The sequence below is a fragment of the Artibeus jamaicensis genome, unplaced genomic scaffold (genome assembly GCF_021234435.1).
Source record: "Artibeus jamaicensis isolate MK-2021 breed Jamaican fruit bat unplaced genomic scaffold, CSHL_Jam_final contig_354, whole genome shotgun sequence".
Classification (NCBI taxonomy): domain Eukaryota; kingdom Metazoa; phylum Chordata; class Mammalia; order Chiroptera; family Phyllostomidae; genus Artibeus; species Artibeus jamaicensis.
The window spans coordinates 42,125,440-42,153,333 of NW_026521803.1; the positions used below are offsets into that span (position 1 = coordinate 42,125,440).

At 41.3% G+C, this 27,894-nt stretch overlaps 1 protein-coding gene across 2 annotated transcripts in view; it reads left to right on the forward strand.

Moving 5' to 3' along the window:
* Window positions 1-27,894, forward strand: part of CCDC102B (coiled-coil domain containing 102B) — a 147,890-nt gene that overhangs the window by 43,796 nt on the left and 76,200 nt on the right. The window contains exons 5-6 of one of the 2 annotated variants that reach the window (XM_053664296.1): window positions 11,171-11,287; window positions 19,764-19,996. In XM_053664296.1, coding sequence (XP_053520271.1) covers window positions 11,171-11,287; window positions 19,764-19,967 — 321 coding nt within the window. In that variant the 3' untranslated portion in view covers window positions 19,968-19,996. Of the gene's footprint in view, window positions 1-11,170; window positions 11,288-19,763; window positions 19,997-27,894 lie in introns of those variants that run through there. The other variant, XM_037145438.2, reaches the window with a different exon arrangement.

Consider the following 27,894-nt stretch of genomic DNA (forward strand, 5'->3'; position numbering starts at 1 on the left):
CCTCCTCCTCTTCCTCCTTTTCACTATGGAGGGGTGGGGTGTAGAGTCACTTCTCAGGGATCCCTCCCCCGGACCCCTTCACCTTGACCAGCAAACCAACCACCTACCTACCTCGAAGGCCCCAGGGAGGCCCTGGGGTCCAATTCCAGCAGAGCACATTCTGCCTCTCAGTGCCCCCGCCCCCACCCAGCCCCCCAACTCCATGCTGCTCTCCCTGTGCACACAAATCTCCAGCTGCACTGGCCGTCGTTCATTTCATCAACTCAGCCAACCTTTCCTGGCTCCATCCCAATCCGCCAGCCACAGAAACAGACAGAGCCCCCGTGTGGCACCATTCCCCCAGGTGACCAGCCGGCTACCTGGGGGCAGGGGCATTACAATGACCGCTTCCATCGTGGAAGAGGCAGCATGCTGGGAAAGACAGTCGCTGTAAACGTGGGTTTGCCTTCCCTTCCTTCTCACGGCCGCCAGGCAGGGCGCTTCATCCACCATTACGGTGGTGCTCCCCACAGCATTGCTTCTGTGGGGCCCTCACTTCTCAGCCAGAGAAACATTCAACCGGCCTTGTTCATGGAACTCACTGATTTCTCCTGTCCCCAGTGTTCTAAGCCACTGACTGGATAGAAGGGAAAAGGCCTTTTAAAGACCAGTAGCAGCACCAGCTCGGTGGGGCTGCCTTGCAGAGATCGGGCAACTTTCTCCAGAGGGTGTATAAATGCGAGAGTCAGCCTCTGATTATAATGATGCCCTTCCATAGTCAGGGCTCACAGGTAAATAATCTTGTAATGCAGTTGTACTGAATTAGCAGAATCCATCAGATTTACCTGAAAAAAAATTTAAACATACGGATGTCCAGCTCTCCTTTTGATTTTGATTTAATTGATTAGGAGTGCTTCTTCTAGAACTGTGTTTTCAGAGGCTCATTACTCTGAGGTGCTTTGTAAATTGAGATCTGCTTTTCCAAAGCATCGGATCATAGAGCCTGGGGTGGGGGGAGGGTCCTTGGTGAGCCCCTGTGCCTTGTGGTCATCTGTTTTATGTGTCCACATGAGAGGGCCACACACCAAGTGCCCAGATACTCTGTCAAACACTGTTCTGTGCTTGTTTGTGAGGGTGTTTTCGGATGAGATGACTATTCAAATCCGTAGACCGAGTTAAGCAGATAGCCCTTTCTAGTGGGGGTGGGTCTCATCTTACCCACTGAAGGCCAGAATAGACCAAAAAGCCTGACCCCTGCTGAAGTAAGAGGGGGTTCCTCCAGCCTCACTGTCTTCTAGCTGGGACACCGTATCTTACCTGCCTTTGGACTTCAACTGGAATAAGTCAGCTCTCCCTAGGCCTGGAGCCCGTTGTGCTCAGATTAGAACTATCCCAGCAGCTTCTCTGGTTCTCAGGCCGTTTAACTTGGATTAGCATTTACATTGCTGGTTCTCCCGGGTTTCCAGTCCCTGGGCTACAGACCTTGGGAATGGTCAGCCTCCGTAATCACGGGAGTCATTCCTTACGGTGAATATCTGTCTGTCTGTCCATCCATCCAACCATCCATCTATCCAAGACTTGACCCAGATCTAGTCTCTGTAAGTCCTGACTTTTTTATGCTCAACACCTTTTCTTCTTTTGTCCGTGTGTTATTGGCACTGAAATAGCCATGTGCACTCCTAGTTAGTAACATCAATTATGACATGAAATACATACTTTACTTCCTCCGCTGCTGTGGCTCAGTTAACACTCCTTGGTTGGAGTGTTGTCCTGTAAACTGAAAGGTTGCAGGTTCAATCCCCAGTTTGGGTACATCGAAAAGGCAACCAACTAATGTTTCTTTCTCTCTCCCCGCCTCCATAAAAACAATAAAAAAGTGTTCTTGGGTAAGGATAAAATACATACATATTTTTTCATATTGATTAGGAGAGTGACTTAAAATCATCTTGTAGAAAAAAGATGGTGCTAAGAGAAAGGTACTTGATAATTGGTCGTTTCGTTTGTAAAGTGACCGTGTCCAGTCCAGAGGTAGGGGGGAGAAGAACATGGTTCCTTCTCCTGGAGGTGGGGCCACAGAGCAGCTGAAAAGTTGAAGGTCCGGGCCCCTGTCTCACGTGGGCCACTTCCTGGACCTTGGCCGCTGACCTAAGGAGATGTCCATGTGACCATATGTTCTGGGGTCATCTGCGACAGTAAGGTGACTGAGACACACTTGTTTAAACCTCTCTGACTTCCCCTCCAGCGCCCTGGCCCTCACTTTGTTGGACTCAGAGTAGCTGTGGGAATATTTTGGGTCTTCCAAGTATCCATACAGTTTGTATACCGTAGAAGATATTTTTGGATTTATTATGTAGACCTAGTCAGAGTTCTTTCCTTTCAGAAATATAGCTGATAATCTACCATACTTTTAAATAAAATCACATGAGAGATAACTTTTTAGAAAATCTGTATTTGTGGGTTACAAAATTCAAACTCTGAATATTCCGAACTAATTACCAGGTAAGTGTGTTATGCTGTGGGCTTATATATTACAATTTTATTTAAAAAATAGATAAACTATCATGGAAGAAAGACTAAACTCTCTATAAAAATAATATTACAACGTCACTGTCATACTACAAGTTGATATACAGTCAAAAATCTGGAGGGAAATCTAAGTTTTAGTTATTTAGAAGTTACTGCTATTAATTTATATTATATTTTAGGATGTCGTGATATTTTATATTTGAAGCTTCTAAAATTTGCGAATTTTTATTTCCTCATTTTAAAATAAATATTTACTTTCATTGTTCATTTGCTTTCTCATCAAATAGAAAATTCAGGCTCCGTTAAACCTGAATTCACTCACATTCATTCTTCTGCCTTTCCTTCGCTCCACCTCGGAAGTTCCACCAGGCAGCGCTGTTCTGCCTGATACTGACCCTCGGCATCCACACAGTTATTTCATCCCTCACTTATTTCAAGACATTGTTTGCTTTTTATGTTTTCCCCTGGAAGTGATGATCTTGAGGACAGAGACTGGTGAGGGCTCCTCCAATGCCCCAGCGCCTGACTTGGTGAGGAGGGGCCAGGAGATACTTGGGCATGGACTTAATGAAGGTGGATAATGAATGACCTAGGATGAGGGAAGGGAAGTTGCTGGAGGAAGAGACACTGGTTTGGCCTCTTTTCCATTGTTTTGTGCCCCCACCCTTCCTGCCACCATCTCGATGGCTTTTCCTGATTTGAAGCCACTGCATTATTAACACAAAAAGGCACAAAGTCCCAAAGAAGAGAAGTGGTGGTCTTGTCAGCTGTTTGGATGCAGGAAAGACTCAGAGGTTGGGCACCAAGATCCGAAGGTTTCGAGAACGCCCTGTGTTAGGGTAGGCAGAACACAGTCACAGATTCCACGTCACCACGTCGGTGGTACAGGGAGTGTCTCCAAGAATAACGTGTTTACATGAAAAGGAATAGCATCCTATGCATTTAATTAAACTTAAATCTTAGGTTTAACTACTGTTACAATATTAACCTAGAAAGAGAGAGTTTGGGAACTGGGAAATTCTCACATTTACTCTGAATCACAGTCTCAGTGTTGTTAAGCTACAAAATACAGAGAGGAGTGAGTGAGTGAGCTTTTGGATTTTCCCTCACATGAGGGGGTAACCAGTGGGGCAAATCAAAAGGTAAAAAAAAAAAAAAAAGTCATTCTTGCTTTAGACTGTTTAAGAGTGCGCCTAACAGAAGCTCTTTGAGATTTAAAGTTAAATTAGAAGGCATCCTTGTTGTAATTCTTCTGATTAGAATAATCTTTGCTCTTCACATATGTTTAACATCAACTAAGAGTCATTTCACACACTGTACCATTAACCCATTTAAAGAGTACAACGCAGCGGTTTTCAACGTGCTCACAGTGGAGCACCCATCACCAGGATGAGCCCTAGGGGACCTTCATCAGTCCACAAAGAAACCCTGTGTCTATGGGCAGTCATGTCTCACGTCCCTCCAACCCCACGGCTTGAAGTGATCAGTAATCTAATTTAGTACCATACACTTGCCCATTCTGGATTTTATAGAAATGGAATTTTATGAGTGGCTTCTTTTAATTTATGTGGGGTTTTGAATAGAGTTGGTATGATTTGCCATTCGCTGCTCAGTAAGAAACATAAAATTATGCTGATTTTTTTGTGAAAGCCTCACTTTCACAAAAATAATAGGTTCAATTTTGTTTTTGCCGTAAGAAAAATATTAACATTTAGCTGTTTTATGCATGTCTGAAGCACAAGACAAACATCTTCAAATATTATTTTCCTTAGATGAATACTTTGGTTTTGGTGGAAGTTCAAGCCACTGTCTCATGTTATACAGAGAAGGACTAAGTCAGGTAACAAAGAAAAACATTGCAATCTCTAGGTATTTGCAGAAGTGTAAGATCTTCTTTTCTTATTACCAACTTGGGCACTAATTTTGAACTTGGAGAAGTTAAATAACATGCTTTTTAACTCTAATCAAATGTATTCCAATGCGATTGTTCCTGGTTTTATACTACAGTAATTATGTACAGCTTCAGGCACTATTTAATGAAAGAATAAACTATGCTAATCTCTTAAAAACTCTGTTTATCTGAAAGTAAAAATCTAAAACATATTTTTCCTTACAACTTTGATTTCTATAGTTTCATTGTTTTTGTGAGCTAAAGGGCTTCAGGCTGTGTGTACGTGTATTTGTGAACTTAGAGATTCATGTGCTGTGATGTTTAAAGGGCTTAGAAGTAATTAAAATAGTATCACATTAAAAATATCTCGGACATGTTTCTATTCATGGATAAGAAGACTCAATATTGTTAAGACATTGATTCTTCCCAACCCGATCTATAGGTTCAATGCAATGCGTATCAAAATCCCAACAGGTTATGTTGCAGATATTGACAAACTGATTCTAAAGTTTATGTGGAGAAAGAAAAAAAGACCAGACTGGCCCACACGGTGTTGAAGGACAGGAACCCATCAGAGGGCTGACACTGCCTGACATTCAGAATCACTGTAAAGCCACAGTCATGAAGACAGCAAGCTGCTGGGGAAGAGCAGACAGCTCCATGAATGGAACAGGACGCAGTGCCCAGGAATAGACTCACGTGAGTACCATTGAGTGACCTCGGACACGGGAGCAGGGGCCATGCATTGGAGCGAGGGCAGCCTTTTCAACAAACGGTGTGGAATGACTGGACACCCACGTGCAAAAAAGATGCATTCACACACAGACCTGACACCCTTCACAAAATTTAACTCCGTAGGGAGCACGGGCCTAAATATAAAGTGCAAACACTATACAACTCCTAGAAGACAACACAGCAGAAAACCTAGAGCACCTTGCTTATGGCGAGGCCTGTTTTGATGGACACCGAGGACACAGTCCATGAGTGAAATAAACAACACACTGGACGTCATTGAAATCAAAGCCTTCTGTTCTGTTCGGGCTACATAAGCAAAGTGACAGGACAAGCCACAGACTGGGAGAAAATATTTGCAACGTGTCTCCTGATAAAGAACTGTTAGCCAAAAATATGAAGACAGCTTAAAACTCAACAATCAGAACAAAAGCAACCAGGTTTTAAAATGGAACAAAGATCTGAATAGACACCTCACTGAGGAAGATAGGCAGATGGTAAATAAACATTATAAAAAGATGCTCATATTCTACTTCATCAGGATGCTGCTGATTAAAGCGACAATGAGATATCTCCATGAATGTATTAGAATGACCAGAATCCAGAACACAGCCAGCCCCAAACTCAGGGGGGAGGGATGCGGGGCCACCGGACTCTTGCTCACTCCCAGTGGGAGTACAGCATGCTGCGGCCACTCTGGGGACAGTGTGGCGATTACAGTTAACAATCCTGCGTTATGTATGGAAGGCCACTATGGGAGGAGAGCTTTTATGTTCCCAGCACAACAACAGTAAAGTCAGGACGCTGATCGTGTAGGTAAAGGACACACTAACTAACCTTTACCCTGGTAACCATTTCCCAATAGGTACGTGCATCAAATCATAACACTGAACACCTTGAACTTACACAGTCATATCTTAATTATGTCTCAGTAAGCTGGAAGACAAAACAAAAAAAAAAACCAAAACCCTTAAGACCTATTTTATAACTAATAAAAAAATTGCTTTTGAGCAATTTGATTTTGATGTGTGTTGATAGGACATTTGCAATTCGGGTGTGTTAAATTTCTTGAATTTGTGTGTTTATATTTTCTATTAAATTTTGAAAAAATTTCGGTCATTACTTTTTCAAGTATTTGTCCTCACCTCTTTGCCAGGACTCCAGTCACAAGACATTAAGCCACATGAAGTTGTTCCATTTTTGCTAATTAACATCCATTGTAGTCCCCACTGGGGTGGCTAAGACATACAGAATTTTTTGTTGTGCTTTAGTGACTGAAGGTGTTAGACATGGTTAACTCAAAAGTTAAGGGGGCAGTTGTATTTCCAGATTGATCTCCCTGTTTGTCATTCATTGTACAAACTTTTCCTATTGGTCCAACAAGTTTGCATTCAAAGACTAAGACCCTCTCTTAGTCTGTGTTATATAGGGTGATAAACACCCACATAAAGAACTGCACCCCATGGTTTTCTCTAAGTGTTTTATTTTATCTACCTTCCAGTTAGGTTTTTGATGAGCTAGGCATTAAATTTCTCAGAGGAATGTTCTCTACAAGTCATAATTCTCTATTGGTCACTGTGATATCCTTATGGATAAGTGTGTTAAGGATACTATTCTTTGGGACTCTAAGTGCTTTTCCTTGGCCTTTGATAGACTCTGTGGACGGAAATCAGCTGTCAGGTAAAATGTGTAACCTTAGATTATGGAAGCAAGTACTGAGCCTGCGCCCACACTCACATGCAATTGGGGGTGTTGGTTGTATTCCACAGGGGTGGTATTCAAAATGGCCTTTTAAATAATTTTCAGTGGGCACAATAGGGATATGTTATTTTTCATATATTTACTTATAATTTTTTGATTTGATGAACTCCCATGCATAATTATCTACACCGCCACAGCCTTACAGAAGATAAATGTCAGCCTTCCCTCACTGTCTTTTACATCCTTTCACCATCAATTTACAATGAATTGGATCACTTGCCTCCCCAGCGTTAATCAAACTAGTGATTTTTAGTATGATTATGAATTCATGAATTGAAGCCTATTGGATATGCTTTAATCTGCTGCAGTTATTAATCTGATGTTCAAAGGTTACCATAGAGAAAAGAATCTTCTTTATATTGGCTGCTGAGACGGTCTGACACAATCCTAGTCATCTTTTATGGTTTTCTTATTCTGTGCTATGACAAGATATACCAGCATTAGCCTCTTTTTAGACCTGAAATAAGCCACTTCTTCAGGATCTGGGGCTTTTACTACACAGGGAAGCACCTCATCGCTGGGGAGAGAGTCATTATTTCTAGGCAGTTTTAGTAGAAATAACTGGAAAACTTAGAAATATGTTGAATCTCCTTTTTTGCCCCCCTTTGTTTTAGTTCCTGATATCACTCTCATCTTTTATCTTATTACTTCTAGATTTTTAACATCTTTTTTCTTTTTACCAGTCATTCCTTAAGGCATTATCTCTGCTTTTATTCATTCTTCTGTTCTTTCTAATTTATGCTGGAATGAATTTTCTTCTGTGTCTAATTCATTCCTGAGTCCTATCGTACTTGTAAGTTTTTATTCTTGGTCGTGCTGCACTTTTCACATTATTTATAATTTAATCACCTTTGTTTGGGTCACCTTGAGAAATGTGATTTTCTCTTTCTCTGGTGGGCAGGCGTCTTTAGAATGTTCTCACCTGTAGCACATGTTCATTGTTGGTGAGAACTTACTGTGCTCCTCATATTTTCATCATTATAACAGCGTGAAGTGTAGTTCCTCTATCATCCTTTCCAGTATCTACCTGGTACCATACATACTTATCATAGTATCATTGACTATATTCTGGGTGCTGTACGTGACACCCCATGACTACTCTGTAACAACCCATCTGTACTTATCCATCCCTTCCCCTTTTTTCACCCAGACCCCTACCTCCTGTTCTCTGTATCTGTGAGTCTGTTTCTGTTTTTGCATTAGGAGGTTTTTGATTTTGTTATTCTCCTGTCTTCCCTGTTCTCATGGAGAGATTTGCAGACATTGGAACATTACCAGCACCCCACCATGCTGTGTCCCCACAATCTCCAGAGAAAACAGCGATGGTTATCTGGTTTTCAACTCCAGATTCCCAGCTTCCAAATACGGTTTTCAAAGGTTGATCTGCCTAAGGAAGAGCTTTGCAAGCAAGTTCTCTCTTCCCACGTTACCTGCCACCCACTTCTCAAATGAAAGGCATGCTTCTCTCCCTCCCTCAGTGCTATTTTAGAACATTTGCAAGACTGGGGGAAACTTGGGAGCACCACATGAAGAGATATTTTGAAATATTAGTGTTGAAAAACCAACTAATCAATGAGTCACAAGACCTTTGGCATTTCAGGTGGTTTCGACTTTTTTTGCATTAATATACTGGAGTGGAACCTCATGGATTAGTCAGTTTATAGAGAATAAAAATTAATTTCAATATAAGGTCACAATGGAGCTTTGCCATATATTTAGAAAGATATTTTAAAGCAACATAAATGATGGCTCTGCCATACACATCTTCCATTTTTATCAACATGTGATCAACTTTTTGAGCACCTACATTTGAAAATGAATAAATACAACTAAAGGTAGTTCTTACTTCATTCTATCAATAAGTAATTTTACCCATGGATACACAAACTAATTGAAAAAATTGTATCTATCTATCTCATTAAGAGATGCATTTCCAGCAAATGACTGTTTATATTTAGTAATTATCACAAGGTGTGCCCTCCTGTATCAAGTTTAAGGAAGCATGTACCTGTAAAAGGTAAGATAGTTCAAGCTGAAGGAAACCTTTTTTAGTATTTGAAGCCTTACAGTCACAATATATACATACATATTTTAAATGCATATTAAAGAGTAAGAACATTTTCTAGCATAAAAGTATGATACAGTATGAAGAACTGGAGGAGGCAGAATAGAAGTAAAAACTCAAGAAATAAAGTTAACAATATAAATTTTTGTAGAGATAATGGTGCATTTGACATTTCTGTATTTTTTAATATTGCATATAGTAAAGTGTAATACAACCATTTCTTTTAAAGTATTAATATTTAAAATTCATCAGAAATTTTACTTTTGCTTCTAAATACACTACCATAAGAGGAACTTTAAAAATGTAAAGAATATATCTGCATGAGAGCAAAAGAGTTTAAAGATCATTAAGATCAGTTATTTAGTATTCTTTTAGTGTTCTTATTTTTTAAAGGCTACACCCAAATTTACATTGATTTTAGTTAAGCATTCTTTAGTGTCTACGACCGTTCTTTAAGATTGAGGGGAGGAATTATATAAAGTTTACTTTAAGAATTTTGGCTAAAATTCTTGGAGGTATGGAAAGAAAGCATGTCAGAAAAAGAAGAGAGTAAGAATAAATGCAATATATTTGGCCTGATTGAACAGAAGGATGGAGCTGGTATTCATCGAGATGGCAAAGACTGGCGGAGAAGTTCTTTCTTTACTTTCCAATGGGGTATAACATTTGGATGCCTACAGAGATGAGAAGGAGGGAGTCGGAACATAGTCTGGAGTTCAGGGGAGAACTTGGAGCATCTCCGTGTTCTGATTAGTATGTGAAAGCACATGTACACACAAGCTGTCCAAAGAGAATGCACAGAGAGCATTCGTTCATTAAGTGCATGCTTACTATTTCTATGAACAATAATGTTATGAGTAATACGGTTTTTAAATTCTAAATAGGTGGTGTAATGTTAGCTGTTACACTCTCATTCAGTGTATGATTACGTACAAATTATTATATAATACGAATTCTGAAAACATTTACCTATATATTTCAGGGGTGCCTGTAAGTTTAAACACAATAGCATATGTGTATGTACTTTCTTATTTACATATTCATCAGATTTCATGGTTCTGCTGAAAACTCTTGATTATAATGACAGCTATGGGGACCACATGACAATTTGCATTTATAGGATTTTTCTCACCTTTCTGTTTATCTTTATAGATGTGCTGTTTTAGAGTGGATTTGCATTCACATAATAACACTGAATGGAAGGTGTGGCCCTCATGCATGCACCGCCATCCCGTAACCCAGGTCCTCCTCTACAGGGGGCACATTTGTCACAACTGTCGAACTACAGAGGCATCACTTATCGCCCAAAGTCCTAGTTGACCTTGAGTTCCGGCCTGGCACATTCTGTGGGTTTAGACACACGTACAGTAACGCGGACCCACCATGACCACATCACACATGGCGGTTTCACTGCCCTAGAACTCCTCTGGGGTCCGCCTGTTCGTCTCCTCTTTCCCAGTCCCTGAAAACCGCTGATCTTTTTACTGTCTCCATAGTTTTGTCTTTTCCAGAATATCCTACTGTTAGAATCTCCCACTTTATACGTAACCTTTTCAGATTGGCTTCTTTCACTTAATGATAAGCATTAAAATGTCTTCTATTTTTCATGGCTTTATAGCTCATTTCTTTTCAGCGCTGAATACATACTATTCCCCTGCCTGGAGGGACCACCACTTGTTTATTCTGTTTTTCTGCAGCAGTTTCTGAAGGGAAGGTATTGGCATCTTTTACGGATGTCCTCCTGTATTTGGCCAGCTCCAGCATAATGCAGATGCATTTCTTCATTGCCCACATTGGTCTCTGTGACAATCTCTATAGTCTGTCTACTGCACAGAAAATAGACATAAGCAGGATTACACAGAGCAGTGTAAGTCTATTATTAAAGACACAAAGGTCAGGATTAATTGCCTTAATTTAGAGTTTAATTGTCAGTATCAAGAGTTTGTGAAGGTAACTGGGTTTTGCCCAGTTTTCACTTGATGAATTTCGATGATGGGGATTTGCTGATTTGTTTCCTAACAACTTCGGAGTTTCCAACTACCAGTAAAAAAATAAATGATTTAGGCACAACAATTACATGAGCAACCACAAAACCTGCCAGAATCCACCTAAAAAAAAGACTAAAACTAAAAGCAAAATGAAAGACTAGTATGGACTACCCTGGAAATAGTCTTTGTAGCACCACGTGATCACAGTTTCAACTTTTTCTTTTTTAGCTCAACGCTCTTCATGGTCAACCTAAAAATGAACTGGCAGAAGTATCAGAGGATGTGAAGGAAAGACCAAAACCCCAGGAGGGCCAGGGTAGAGCGATCTACGAGTCACGAGCCGAGGTAAGATGCTGGGTAAGGGGTGTGGCGCCAAAACATACCCGAACATCACTAAATGATACGCTACCTAAGGAGTATAACAGAGGCACTCGTGGTTGTGAGAAAGAACACTGTGGAGAATCAAAGAAAAGAATGATTTAAAATGCAGTGGAAGGATGCTGGCCCTTCCTGAGATCTGAATTGTCTGAATATTTTAAAGACAAAATATTTGACTATAAAAACACCACCCAGTAGCCAATACAAGCCTTACTGTGAGTAAATGCTATTATTACTCAAATTCAATCAGCTGCCAGACCTGCCAGGTCCGATGACACAGGGATGTATCACACGTAGTTTCTGGTGAAACCGCCACTGCCCTTGGCGGCCAGCAGCAGGCGGGGGCTCCTCCCATCTGTTATGGTCCAATCATGTCTTAGGTATAACACGTAAAACAGCAGAAACGTCCACGTTCCATTCCTACCACCAACACATTAATTTTCACAGATTGTAAACTCCTGATACTCTGCCGTGTTGATAAAGAAGGAATTAGCATCCTTAGAGTTACGAGGGGAGACTGAATTATTTGCACCTCTTACAAAATTTCGTCAGTGCATTCAAAGCTGGACATCATAAAGCATTTATTTTCCTGGGACACGTCTAGGGTACAAATGTGTAGGGACATTTCAGCAAATGGAACTGAGTCAGCGAACAGATGGGCTGGCAGGAAAGTGATGGCCTCTTCCGTACACCCGTCCGTGAAGCCTGGGTCACTGCGCGGTGTGTTTACCATCGGGTGAACGCAGCCCCGTGGACGATGCCCGGATTGTGGGGCCAAAGCAGTTCCATGGCTGCTGATGGCTTCATGCAGATCGACTCCCTCAGCCTCTCCAAGTCTCAGTGTATGGACTGAAACGTCAGAAAGAAGACTATTCCTAGTTCTCGCCCAGGATTTTTTAAAATGTCACATATTGTGAGGAACAGCTGGCCGAGGCAGGGCACTTTACTGGTGGGAATCAGGAAGGCAGCTCCTGAGAATGGGCTCTCCCTGCCCTGGTGGCCCCGAGCACATCGCCACCTGTCCTGGCCACCTCTTCAAAGGTCACGTAAGGGTCTTGGGGCGGAGGGTGGGCACAGGGACAGATGCAGGATGAGGAAAGTGGAACTACCACTGCAAACGACTCTTCCCAGCTGCCACATCAGAGAGAGAACGATGATGGCTTCTGTGTCTTTTGTTGCCTAAACAGAATGGAACCATCTCGATGGGGACCTCTTTTCTTTGGGGCTGAGATTTGGGGAGGATCTTTGATTACCCATCATAGAACACCGGGTATAAAAACCGACTGATCCACCCGAGACAGGAACAGGGGGAGGCAGATGTGCCTGTTCATTATAACTCCCCTTGAGAGCCGAGGGCCTTGTCTTCCATTGTCCTTCTCAGGACACACTGGGAGCCTCAGCAATGTAGGACGTCTGATGTGCAAGGTACTAAGTGTGACTTAATAAAGTTCTGCGGCTCATTGATCAGTTGTGTCGCCTTGCGTAAGCTACTTCATATCTGTAGAACTCAGCGGTGTTCCTTAAATTAGGATACAGACATTCTCCCCACCTAACAGCAATCTCCCTCGAGATGCTTAAGTACCATGATTGAGAGTTTTCTATTTTAAAATTCTTAACGAAGCACTGGAAGTTGAAAGCAAAGGTAGGCATGCACTGGTTATGTCTTTACTAGGAGCACCTAAACGGTATACTCAGCTGAATGAAAATGCAGAAAGAAGGCTTTGCTCAAAAGAAGGGGAATATTGGGACCGATTCTCACAGAAGCCATGAGCATGTGTGTGTCTGTGTGTGTTGCACATGTGAGTACATATGTGTGCATTTAAATTTTAGATTAGAAGTTGCTGCCTTCCCTTGAAAACAGAATAGAAAGTGATTCTGTTGGCATTGTTTTTAATTTTTTTACTCTAACCGTGTTTAGGTATTAAAATCACAATGTTTTTTACAGTTTTTTACCCTCTTTACCCATCTTGCCCACCGTCCACCCTGCCCCCTAGCTATGAGCTCTCTTCTTTAAAGTCCACATGTAAGAGGAGTCACAGAGTATTTGACTTCTGTGTTCAGGTTGTTTCCTGTAGCACACTTCTCCCTTCAAACCCGTGTTGTCACACAGCTGAATAATATATCATTACATATAAAAATATCCATTAGGATTTCTTTATCATTTATTCATCCATGAAAATTTAGGTGGCTTCTATGTCTTGGTTGTTTAAAATAGTGCTGCAGTGAAGATGGGGGTATGTATATGTGTTTGAGTTCGTGCTTTTGTTTTCTGCAGATAAATACCCAGAAAAGGAATGGCTAGATCATATGGCAGTTCTACATGTAACTCTTTGAGGCCCCTCCACACTGTTGTCCCTGGGGGCTGCACCAATTCGAGTTCCCCTCAACAGTGCGTGAGGGTCCCCGCACCTCAGCACACCCTCTCTGACACCTGTTTGCTGTATTTTTGGTGGCAGGCGTTTGAACAAGTGTCAGGTGATATCTTACTGTTTGCACTCCGTGAAGATTAGTGGTGCTGAGTATCTTCCATGTAACTGTTGGCCATCTGTATGTCCTCTTTGGAAAATCTCTACCCTGATCTTCTGCCCGTTTTAAAATCCGACTGTTTGTTTTGCTATTGAAGTTTATGTGTTTTGAATGTTAGCTCCTTATGAGATACATGGCAGGCGATTATTTTTTCCCATTCATTAGGTTGTCTGTTTATGTTGTTAGTGGCTTCCTTTGCTGTGTAGAGTCGTAGAGTCTTTTTGATTAGATTTAGTCCTGCTTGTTTATTTTTGCTTTCACTTTTGGTTTCAGATTCAAAAATTCATTGCTAACACCTCTTATTGAAGAGCTTCCTGCCTATGTTTTTTCCTGTTTTATGGTTTTAGGATTTACATGCAAATCTTTAATGTATTGTGAGTTAATTTGGCGGTATGGTGAAGATAGTGGTCCAGTTCTCCCACACTGTTTAGTGAAGAGACTGTCTTTTCTCCATTGTATATTTTTGGCTCCTTTGTTATGAACTAATTGGCCATATAGTTGTGGGTTTATTTCCGAGCTCTCTATTCTGTTCCACTGATCTATGTGTCTGTTTTTATCACAATGTCATACTGTTTTGGTTACGATAGCCTTGTAGTATAGTTTGAAATTAGGGAACATGATACCTCCAAATTCGTTCTTCTTAAGATTACTTTGGCCATTTTGGGTTTTTTTATGTGGTTACATGCACATTTTAGGAATGTTTTTTCTATTTCTATGAAAAAGAGCGTTAGGATTTTGAAAGGGATTATATCAAATCTGTAGATTGCTTTGGATAATATGGACATTTTAATAATATCCTTCCAATTCATGAGCATGGAATATGTGTGTCTTTTTCTACTTCTTTGATGTCTTGTGGTTTTTAGTATAGAGTTTTCATCTCCTTGGTTACATTTATTCTTAGGTGTTTTATCCTTTTGATGCCACTGTACCTGGAATTGTTTTCTTCATTTCTCTTTCTGGTAGTCCATTATTAGTGCCCAGAAACACAACAGATTTTTATGTATTGACTTTGAATCTTGCAACATTACTGAATCATTTAGTTCTAACAGTTTTGTGTGGAGTCTTACAGGTATTCTATATATTGTATATGTACCATAGTTTAATTAAAAGTATAGCCTATTTTTTAAATGTCTTAATTTTTATTTTTAAGTAGGTAATCAATATTGTGGTAAGTATGTATATGAACATAAATCTTTGAACATTTAAAAATTGCTTAAATTCCTAGATATGGTATGGCTTGGTCAAGAAAATTTTCATTTTTAAAATCTTTATACACATTGCCAAAGGATCCATTAGAAAAATTGGATGAATTTACAGTTTTACTTGCCTATGGTATATAAACATTTTATTATTCAGTAGGCAACAGTAGATATAATTTTTAATATCTGCCCCGCTGATAGGTAAGAAAATGCCATTTTAAATACATACGTTTTCTTGATGTAAACTTATAAAGTTTCTAGTCTGCCCATTTTTATTGATATCAATTTTTCATATTAGCTACCATTCACTGAAAACTTGTATATGCAGTACTGGACCATTGAAATACTAGTTTTCATTTAGTATTTTGACATTCTTGTATCTGTGTATCTTCTCCACATTTAAAGGACATTTAGAGTAAGAAATCACCTTGCTCAAGGTTACAATGTAACCTCAAATGTTATTGAAATGATTTTTCTACCTGTGCTTCTATTTAGTTTCAATTTCTGAGAGAGGCTCACTCAGGCTCAGGTTGTATAGCAAATCGGACAGTTTACCAAAGGCCATTCTACTAATGAGTTTTAAATCCAGAGACCAAACGTCGCCCCAGCCAGCCTGCGACATTGCTGACCTGCCCTGTCATCGCGGTGCAGGTCTCCCCCAGAAGAGACTCCAGGAACGTGGATTTTCGAAGAACAGCATCTGAATTGAGAAAGAAGTCGTATCTGACTATCAGACATTGCAGTCCTTCAACCACTGATGATCCCCATGGAGGGTGGACGGCTTTTTAAAACTGTTTGCTACCTGACACCCACCAGTTTGGTAACAGTATCATTTGCTTTGGGTCCGTGTGTTCTACATGTTTGCTCATCTGAGCCGTCTCTTCCAGAAGTAGTTTGAGGAGGATGTTTCCATTTTGGAAATCAGATTGGTCAAAGAGATATGAAGTTCAGCCCTGACAAAAAGGCCCCAGAGTGTTTCGGTAATTGACTCTTCTGGTTAATGTGTAAGGAGGTGAATTCTCTGAGCACAAAGTCACTTTTCAATAAGTGAATAAGTCTCAATATATTCATATATACAATGGAGACATTATGTATATGCATATACATAATAGAGACATTTGATCTTTCTCCATGGTTGAGATCCAGGTCCCTAGACCTGGAAGTGACAAGTTTATTTAGCATGGACATCAGGAAATCATTCTAAAACTGGCATCCTTTCTTCTACAGTCTGGGTGCTGTGTAGAAAGCAAACCCACGCTCGGGAAACATGCCTTTGACCTTCATTAGGCCCACATTTTTGGAATAAACATTTTCCAAGGGAAAACATTTTATCTGGTATTATTCCGAAAAATATATCACAAGCGTTTTAGTCTCAAATTTTTTAGAGTTTAATGTTTTATTTCATTACTTCGTATGTGCAGTGGGTCTTTTATCTGGAAACCCATCCAGTCCCTCGCATCCTTCCCCTGCTGCTCTTTGACAAGGTGGAGGAGACATGGTTTTCCCAACTCAGCCCATAAGTACAACTCACATCTCTCAACACTGTTATGTAACACAAATGCAAAAAGACGCTCCCAGCTGAAGAGAGGAGGCGTGCCCCTGAGGTAACTGGGGCCCTAGACAGGACACGGCGATGGGTTCCCAGGTCTTCTCTTGGCCGCAAGCATCCCAGAGCTGGAGCTGAAGAAGCCAGAGACCTGTGGACTCCGAGAAGCCCAGAAGAAAACAAAAGCAAAGCCACCCAACCAAAGTCAGCTTGCTCTACTGAAGGATTGGGGAACGGTCAGCTTAACAACACAGAAAACATTTAGACAGTGACTGCTCTGAGTCATCCTGACAGAGAAAAGTGGCCCCTTCCCTCAAACCCCCGTGCACGGAGCTCAGTGGAGACGCTGACTTCCTCCCTTGCCAGACTGCGGAGGACCTGACCCATCTCACCACTGAAGTGGTGGCTGGCTGAGAAGGCGGAGTAGGAGCCAGGACATTCACACCTGCTAGGAATCAAAGCCCTCTGGCCCTGGTGGGGCCAGTGGAGAGCAGTCAGTAGGGAGCCAGTCCTTCCTGCCCCCTCCACTCTGTACCAGCAAGGCAGGTCAAGTTCACGGTAGGAACCCCCATCTTTCCCCAGCAGTAATGAGGAGCACCTGTTAGGTGTCCATGGGTGTCTAGAGGGGAAGCCCGACTCCTGCGCGTCCAGGTGTGTGACTTCCCCTTCACTCACCAGAGCAGGGTCAGAGGGACCCATCGAACGCAGGTGTTTAGACAAGATCCAGAGTCTCAGACCACACAACACCCCCGATACCTGGGATGCAACTATTACTCATCACATCAAGACCCAAAATATCTGAAAAGTGGCCGAAAGAGGACAGCAGATGCCAACTACCGAAATGAGACTGACGTCTCAGTTACCGGGCCAGGGTTTGGAACTGGCCATCATAAAAACGCTTCAAGGAGTAATCGTGAATATGCTTGGGAGAAATTTTAAAAAGTCAAAATTCTAAGCCCTGGCTGGTGTAGCTCAGTGGATTGAGCATGGGCTGCAAAATAAAGGGTTGCCAGTTCAATTCCCAATCAGGGCACATGCCTGGGTTGCAGGCCAGGTCCCCCATGAGAGCCACATAAGAGGCAATTATACATTGATGTTTCTCTCCCTCTCTTTCTCCCTCCTTTCCCCACCTTCTAAAAGTAAATGAAATAGAATAAACACCTTAAAAAAAGTCAAAATTCTCAGTGGAGAAATACAGAATACAAGGGAGAAATGAATGGAAGAGTTAGAACAGAAAAACACAACAATTCAATTAAAAAAAAAAAAAGAATGGAGGGGCCAGATGAAAGAATCATGGGCTGTAACAGAAGAACAGAATTATTCAGTCCGAATGACAGAGAAAGTCGTGCCCTTCCCAGCAGGCCTGGGGTAGGGGCCTGCGGCATGAGCACTGGACAGCAAACACCTGTGCTGGTGGAGGCCAGCCCGCAGGAAAGGTGCAAGAACATCGGCAGAATCGTACACAAAGGGAAAAAATGGGTGAACCTTTTCCAAGTTCAGGAACAGGGCCAAATCCACACTAAGGAAGCTTAGTAAATGTAAAGTCGAAACAACCCCTCTCTCCTTCCCCTCCTTCCCCTCTAAAGATAAATAAATAATAAAATATTTAAAAAAAAAAAGAATATTCACATCCTGACCCATCCATCAGACTTATGGAAAATTAAGAGAATGATCTTGACAGCACCAAGGGGGAATTGACACCTGACCAGGGGACCCACAACAGTCCAGATGACAGCGACTCCCGCATCAGAAGCAAGGGAAGCCCTAGAGAAGTGAATTATGAAAGAACTGTCAACTCGAAATGCTCTGTCCTTTGGGGCATTCTCAGAGGAAGATAAGCTAAGGCGATTGTCTCCAGCAAGTTAGCACAGGAAAAGATGTTCAACATGTTAGCCACCCGCAAAATGCAAATCAAAACACAGTGGGGCGGAGCCGCGCACCTGACAGAAAGGCTACATAGCAGTGGCCACTCGGGTGCGGATGCAGAGCTCCTGGATCAGTCACCTGTTGCTGGAGGGACCAGAAGGAATGGAATCGCTTTGGAAAGACTTTGGCAGCTTTCTAAACAGCAGCAGCGAATGCTGTTGTGTGGGAAATGCCAATCCTAACAGACTACGCAGTCCACAATTCCATTTCTATAACATTCTTGACATGACAATGTTTTAGAAATCCAGAACAGGTTAGTGGTTGCCAGGGATTTGGGAGGGGTGTGGCGGGGTGTGTCTGTGGCTATGAAATGGCCATGTGATGGCTCCCTGTCATGATGGGCACAGTCTGCATTTTGACCGTAACATTTTTGATAGCTAGTCATGGTATGTTAGCATTGGGGAAGGCAGGGAAGAGGGTACATGGGGTTTACCTGCAGTATTTCTTGCAACTGCTTAAGACTCAACAGTTATCTCAAAAAAAAAAAAACTCCATTGAAAAAGTCCAACTTTTTCAATATCTATGATAATTTCCACCTTTTCCACATACTCCTCTGAAAATATGCATCCCTCATTTTATTTCTATTTTCGGGATCCAAGAGACCCAGGTCCACGTTCTCACCCCACGCTATCTTGCTCTCTCCAGCAAGCACTTACATAGGTTTTCTGGATCTCTTTGATTATCTGCAACATGGTGTTTAAGTAACAGCTTATCTAAATGATTAATTCCTTTGTGTCTATGCAGTTCTAAAAATTGTGCATCACATGTTGTGGGCACTCAATTAGTACACTGAGTTTCAATGACAGTACGATTAGTTTCTCCCTCACCATTCAAATTTCACTAACATCCCTATATTGGACTGACCAGCCAGAGTTCTAGAGGTCGGTGGCACTGATTGCGATTCCTCATAAAGCCCTCAGACTGCTTCTTCTTGGTCTCTCTGCAGCTGTAAGGTCTTCTGAGTTTGAAGCTACTGTCTCATAGCAAGAGCCCCACTGCAGATACTGGCACCGAGTAGGTTTCTAACCAATGTCTGATGGGGGCGTGCATCTTTCCTTGCACAAGGGCCATGAGACTATTCTCTGTATTCAAATTTTACTATATTTGCTGCCAAAATGAGCATGAGGGAATGCATCTTTCAAGGTGAATGATCTGACTCCAAAATTAGAGCATAAGATCTTCCAAAGGAAGCAGACTATCCTTTCCCATTCCCGGTTCACCTTGAATCTTGCATACATCTCCGCAGGCATGCACTCGAAGGCAAAACTCTGCCGAGTTGATGGACAAAGGCCAGGGAAGTCTCGAGCTGGAAAGAGCAGGAAGATGCACTCTCATCCCTCCTTTCACCAACTGCCTCCCTGATGTCAGCAAGTGCTCCACCATGGTGGGCTCTCCTGGCTCCGGCTCAGTGTTGCCTCTTGGACACTCGTTACCTCCGACACTTTGTTAGGGTTGTAATTTTCTACATAAATGCTCTCAAAGTGATGTGTTTTTCTCCCTAATCCTAATAGCATACAACATGATATAAATGGAAGAGATCAAATATGTTTTTGTTTGTTTGTTTTTCCCTTTTGGACTGTCTACATTTATTCAGTGTTAAAATGCTTCCTCATAAAAGAGAAAAATAGCATCAGTGGGTAAAATATTAAATTTAACTAGTATTCATGTAAGCAGCCCCCTTTATTTGACTTATGCAAGGTAAAAACAGCAGCTTTTTTTACATATTTTTTCACACTCCAAAATGGTATTATTGATTGGGATTTAAAGAGGGAACATCTCTTCACCAACTGAACTCTCTCAGCAAAGCCAGAAAACAAAATTAAATGTCCATGTGCTCATTCATTCATTGTCTCAGTCAATCATTTGTTCAGCAAACGTTTATCAATGCTCCCAGGCGCTTGCCGCTGGGAATTCAATAGGGTGATACACAGTGATGGCCGCCGTTGAAAACACCCAAACCCAAACAGTTAACACCAGTGTAATAGGCGCTTTGGCAGGTGAGGTTGGGAGCTATGCGAGCACATGAACAGGTGAAGAGCGGGCCAGGCAGGCAAAGAACGAAGGTGGGTAAGAACCGAATGTGAAGGACAGAGACTGGTGAGACAGTGGAGCTGAAGCTTTAGCAGGAGTAAACGTAAATAGAAGGGTGGTCTGGTCTGCAGAACATTCAGAGCATCCTGTTGATAGGGGGAAATCTGTAAAAAGTTGTTTTAAAAGAAAGGGATATTGACAGTGGAGAAAGAAATTCCTCCTCTCCCCACCCTGCCTCTGCAGACCCCAGAACGATGCTGGTTTGTGGGAGTGCTGTGTTCGCTCGGACAACAAACACTGAGAGGGAGCGGTTCCTTCTCCGACTTGTTAAGGGGGATGGGGAAAAATAGAGAGGGTGGGAAAAACTGTCTTGTTCTGTGTTAAAAAGGAAATTATTTTCCAGGTGTTTTCTTAAATTGTATCTGCAATCTTTAATTATGCAAATATTTACATAGTACTTTCTGTGTTAGGATCTAGCAATTCGCAATGGTGTGCGATGTATTGATAGAAATGGACCTGCCCTCAGAGAATTGTCTTTAATGAGGGAGGTAGGATTCATCAAACGCCACACATTTAAGTGCATGCTTACGACTGTATGGGAGCTACCTAGCAGATGTGCATGGGGCTGGGGGAGTTAATGGAGCTGGAAATTTTGGATGAAGAGATTCCCGAGATTTTATTTTCTGTCATAGTTAAATAGTGTCATCTTTGATGAGAAGGGACTTGTATAATTAGAAATCCAGTGTCATCATAATTTAATGTTCTGAAGTTGACACAATAGTTGTGGATCGGAAGTGATTAAAATTTCATGTATCTCATACCTCTTATTGACTTTACATGTTCTAGGAGAGAGAGTTAGATTGTGAGATTACTGTGAATGTATCAGAAAGGTTGTATAATTTTAAGTATTGATGGTTGCAAGCAGGTTAATTTAGAAGTGTGTTAGTGATTCTGCCTTGCTACAAGACAGAATGAATTGAAGCATTCTGGAACATTCTGAGACATATGGACAACACTCAAGAAAAAGAATCGATTAAAAGATATTTGATATGACTAAACCACAAGAGAAAAATAATATTCTGGGGAAAGTGAAAATCGAACTGTCACCATGGATATGTATTCTGGTCATTTAGACAAATACAGGTCTAAATAGTCCAATTATCCGAGACTAAAGCTGCCGCTCCTCCTGCTTTCACAGAAAACGGATCAATATAAAGTTGAGTAATGAATGAAAGCCTGTGATTCTTACTGTGGATCATCCAGTGCCTTCAGCAACTGATTTTTTTCCCTGAAATAGTTTGTAATCTTGGGATGGAATAAAGTATTTAAAACTTCTTTTCTGGGTTAGCCCATCGGTAGTAGCTTCTCCTGGTGGCCAGGCCAACCAGAAAGCTAAGTTAGATTGATAATATAGTTGCATTCCAAGATCTCTTCCTTTAACCATAACTTTCTCACTATCTTTTGCTGGACAGAGAACAGTCTACTGAACATTGTGTTGAATGTTAGTTTGTCTTGGCATCAGCCACCTCTCTTCAGAAATCCTGATCATCTTGGGGGTGACCACAAGGCACCTAGTGTTTCCTTAAAGTCCTCAGGGCACCCACGGCCTCCCCGGAGGTCCCCTCCAGGTCTTGTCCTCTCCAGGACACACATGTACATAAGGGGTCTTCTGGCCTTGCCAGCCCCTAAGTTCTGTCCAGTTCCTTCAAGATCCTGGTTACTGCTTCCCATGGGGCGACCAGGGAACTGAGGACATTCATGTTAATGTGCTATGCACATTTCCACATCGTCCTATCCACTATTACCCTCAATGCTTCAAATTCAAAACTGGTTCACACAAACTGTTGGACTAGAGCAGCATTTAACAAGGATGAAAATTAACAGTCAAGATAAATGTTTTATATTACCCGAGAGGCATTTAATTTAGAACTTTTCTTTTATCATCCTCAAAATATTTCCCTGAGAAAACATGTTTTCATATGAACAGAGACCTGGGAACATGAGCAATCACCCTCCTATTCTTACACCAAAATCTCAGGTTAATATGAACATGACGAAAAAGGTAAAGAAGAACCTTTTAAGTTTAGATGGTAGAGAGATCTCAGCCTCCGTCGGCAACAGCGCGGGGCCCTCAGTAGGTGTCCCATAAATGACAGTTGAGTGAATGGAAAAATAAAGTACAAATCCAATAGAGAAGAGCCTTCTAGTTCAACCTTCTATCAGGCTGAAAGAAAAATAAAATAAAAATGGGAAAGGGGCATAACTGTCCATATATTCATTTGGAATATGACTTGGGTATGTTCTACATTTGACTAAAATTGATCATTTCTAAACATCATAGTTTCATATGCACCCTCTAAAACAGATGGTGAGGATAGTATTTTAAGAAACTACAACATCAAGAAACTAGTGCCGGTCACTTAAATTATAAGATAAGCCAAGTTTTCTCATAATAACTCTTTTAGAAGTTGTTAATTAAACACATTTAGTGCCCTCTGCACTTCACACTGAATTCAGGCATTCCTTTAACAGAGTAAGATATTTCCCTTGAATATTATTAGAAATTATTCTGTACTTTAACTTCTTCAGCAGTGGAGATGCTATTAATTAGATAACTTCTGTAAAGTTATAAAGTATAAAAAGTATGCTTTTATAAAGCCTAAAACTTTTCTCATATCTGTGTTTAATTTGGATAGTCACAGGTGGCTATAGGAACAATTATTTTTTAACAGTGATGGACCATATTCATTTTTATTTTCACTATAGATATGTCTGTTCAAGTTCAAAAACATTGTTCTGAAGTTCAGAGTCTGAGGTTATTTAGCCTCAGAAAAATAGCCTGAGGTTATTTTTCTGTATATTTAATGAGGATTCGAGAACCTTGGACTAAAGAAGAATCCTCTTTAGTTCACATGAAAGTCTCTGACTTGAGGGTTTTCCTACTTGTAACAGTCATCACTTTCCTAAAGAAATAAATAAGATGGATGATAAATTAAGACAAATATCCTTCCAAATTATTTTATCAACCAACAAGAGTGTGTCTAACAAAAAGTGGAGGATGTCACTTGGAGGTAATCAAGGATAGAAGGAAAAATAGCCAAAGAGAAATGAAAAAGAAAAGTCACTTAATGCATACATCCTTCCTTGCCTTAACTAACAGCAAGTACGGTGGGCACATGTGTAATAAAATACATGTCTTCATTTCCTTTCCGACTGAGGATCTCTAGGTATTCACAGCTAATGGCTACGGATGCTTCCAGAAACTCTGTCGGTTCTGTGTGACTTGTAAACCCCTAACACATTTGATTTCATTTAATCAGCACATGAACCCTTTAAGGGAAACATTACTATATATATTTAGTAACTTAGTAATTACTAAATATACACATATATATATATATATATATATTTTTTCATATGAGTAAGCGGTGATAGAATTAGAACTCACACCTTGACTACTACGGATGCGGCCTTATACCATCAAAGGTCAACTATTTCAAGTATTTGGTTGTCTATTCTTTTGAACTTAATTTTTCCTTATTATTGGAAACATAACTCTCTATGCCAGAATACTAAGCAAAAATATAAAAATCAAGCAAAACTTGCTACATGGTGTGGCTAAATGATGATACAATACATGATTATAAGAGCATTTCATTTTTTCAATATATTAACCATGAATATTTTAACCATGAATGCCACTCCAACAATTTAAAAATCATCAAATGTCCTTAAAAAGGCAGTGAATGGTTGCATTGTAGGAGTGGGTTTCAGATTTCTGCAGTCTAGGAAATTTAAAACTGAGCCTTGTGGGGAAGAATGTAAGCAAACAAGATGATTATTTTCACTCAGACACTGTCAATTCATGCCCCGGAGGCAGAGAAATAAACATGGGAAGCCCCAGGCGTCAGATGTCTTTTCTTGCCATCACTTAGTGACCCGTTTCTAAGCAAGTCTCTGATCTGGTCCTGTTCTCCCTAATGATCTCCTCACAGAAGCTAGCCCTTTTCCTGAAGCTAGCCATTAACCTTTTCCAAGGTCACCCAACCATCCCGAACACTGTTTGGTGTTTGTCTTCATGCCTCCAGGCTTGAAGAAATCTCTTCAAGATTTCATACTCATTCTACCTTCTCCTTCAAAGTCAAATCTTGGCCTCCACTAAGGTTTATCTTTGTCTCCGTCCTATACATTAATCCTAGATTAGTAGGATGGCCTTTGGATATGCCTCCTTGGTTTGGGGTGCCCTGAAGAGAGAGGGAGGGAGGTCCTTCCTTCTCTCTTCTGTTTAATTTTGGGGAGCTGGGAGCTGGAGAACCAAGGTTAACACGAGTATATTAGGAAACTCCAAGGAAATTTGTCTGGTTCCAGATGAGAGCCATTCCAAATTTTCCTTGTAAGCGATTTTAAAGTCTAGTCATAAATAATTATTGGAAACTGAATTTCAAATAATACTCTAGTCTGTACTTTGACCTTTATCAAATCTTTTGGGAAATTCTTTCCTCCACCATAAATGTCTAAGAATTTTTCAGTAAAAAGGTCAGGTGAATTGAAGATTCTCACATAATCGATTCATAGGCATTGACATTTGTTTTTGAATTTGGACAAATGTTCATGCTGGACTTTGGCTCCCCGAGATATTTGCGTAATCGATCCTTCCCACTGCCTCGCACTTGAGAGACAGTAGCCTTCCTCTTCTAGAACAGAAAACCCACACCTCCTAAGCACAGAGCCTCTGTGGCTATCAAAACGTAGAACAACGCATCTGTCAAGTTTCTCGAAATTTTAACCTTACCAACCAATGAAAAACACCAAAACATCTCGAAATCGTAATATATTTATGGTACTCTGTGGAAAAGCATGTTTTACTTAGATGTTTAAACTGTCTCTGTAGAGTGTAAGTAAAACTCTGAAGCATTGGGAGGTGCAGAGAGACACCAGGAAAACGGGGAGAGGAACCGCCTGACTTTCCTCCAGTGGCCCCTGGACACGCTGGGACCAGCCCCACGCCTCGGCCACTGGTCTAGTGTGTATGCCACACGTTGGGGACAGTGCTCCACTGTGTAGAGTGGGGTGTCCAACCTGCTGTCCACGGGCCGCATGCAGCCCGGGATGGCTATGAATGTGGTCCAACACAAAACTGTAAATTTACTTAAAACACTATGAGAATTTTTTGTGATTATGTGTCATGATTTACTTAACGTGTGGCTCAAGACAACTCTTCTTCTTCCAGTGTGGCCCAGAGACGCCAAAAGGCTGAACGTCCCTGCTAGAGTGTTTTGTCAAGTTGGGAAAGACACATGTCCTCTAACAAGCCATTCTCACTGTATCAGCCTCGCTGTTGACTTGTGACTAGTGTGGGGGGGACTGGGTTCATCCCTTGGGTGTACCCATTGCTTAGCTTCTCTGCTGTTCAATATGCCTGAGCTGTGGCATATTGCAGGGTGATGTTTTGCAGGACTCCATAATGGTAAACCACCTTCCTGTATACCTTTAGATCATGGTGCCGGCAGAGACAAGAAAAAAGGAGACAAACTTAGGTACTTTTTAATTCTAGTCTTCTGCCAAAAGGGTTGGAGCTTCTTTAAATCCTGTTTATCTGCCCTCAGATAAGATCAAATTCAAGGAGTTCATCATCACCAAGCCCTTATTATATGAAATGTTAAAGGGACTTATCTAAGAAAAGGAAGATAAAAAATATGAACAATGAAAGGACAGCAAACTCACAGATACTAAGAACCACATCTAAAACAAAAGCAAACTAAAAGGACAGCTAGATCAGGAGCAGAACCTTAGAAATGGAGATTGCATAGAGAGTTAGCCACAGAGGAGTGGGAGGAGGAGAAGGGGGGAGAAGGTACAGAGAATAAGTAGCATAGATGATAGGTAGAAAATAGATAGGGGGAGGGCAAGAATAGTAGGGGAGATATAGAATCTAAAGAACTTGAGACACGTGGTCATAAACTAAAGGGGGGAATGGTGGGGGAGGGGGTGTGCAGGGTGGAGGGGAATGAAGGGGGGAAATAGAACTGTAATGGCATAATTGATAAAATAAACTTTTTTAAATCCTGTGTAAAGGGGACAACTGGGGACAACTGCCAGCCTGATCTGAAAGGGCTCCCCAGTGAGAGAGCTGGCTGACCCACACCTCTCAGTCATTTCTTTGTGGTTCCCAAGTCATTTAATAGCGTCCAGCCATGTTCGGCATCCACCATCACCTCCATATTATTTAAGTGCCAAGTTACTACATAAAACATTTCCCGTCTGACTCCGTGCTTCCCTGCCCTGCATCCTGCCCCCCCCCCCCGACTTTGGTGAGGCTCAGGGCCCCTGCCCTGCGGCCACCAGGGCCATCCTACTGGAGCTGTGCCGGTACCTGAGTCACACCCGGAAGGTCTGTCTTTTTAGGCCAACAGCCCTCTTACTGTGCATCTTTCCAGAAAATACATTTCTTTTCATCCCCTCTCCCTTTCAATGCCTTTGCCTGAGATAATCATATTGATCAGCTTTTTTATAAAATACAATTATCTCTTTAAATTATGTCTTGGCACCCAAGCCTGAGCTAATTTTATATTTCAATATATGGATTTATTTATTTATCTAATTTTCTACTCAGATGCAGAGAATGTCACCATGCAATGTGCTTAGATCTCAGTGGATGGTCACTATGGGTCTCTGCAAAGACCATCTCTTCTTTGTATTCACTCATGAGAAATGCTTTATAATAGCGTAATATACTATAGGCTACTTTGCAACCAAGCTACTTAAAAGTAACAGCGTAAAAATGAGTAATTTCCAATGATTACCCTTAACAGAGGGTAATAATTGCTTCCTATTTTCATCTTATTACATAGTTCATAAAGCATTTTGAATAATTTATTGCAGTCACTTCTTACACCACCACAGATTGGGTAAGTCTGGTGTTTTCATCCTCATTTTGTTAAGAAAACTAAGTCACAGAAAGCCAGTCTTGTCCAGAGTCAGCCAGGGAGTGAGTGACTGAACCAGGGCTGGACTCTGCTAGTTCTGCTAAGAGCGGCTTGTTTCTCTGCACAGCTCTGCCGCCTGCCCAAACACATGGGCTAAATGCTCGCTTCTTATTCTGAGATCCTGTCACCACGATGTCCCTGCTCTGAGCAGCTCATTGCAGTGCAGACTGCTTTCCCACCAACTTCATTCATTCTATCCCTCACGAACCCTGTCAGGTGTGATAATGAATTGTCCATGTTGGGGAGATGAGTTACTTGCCTGAGCTCACTCCACGAATAAACAGTGAAGCCAGAATTAGAATTCAGGGCTCAGGATTAGAACGTGGAGCTAGAAGGCAGAGGTGAGCAAACTTCTTGGGC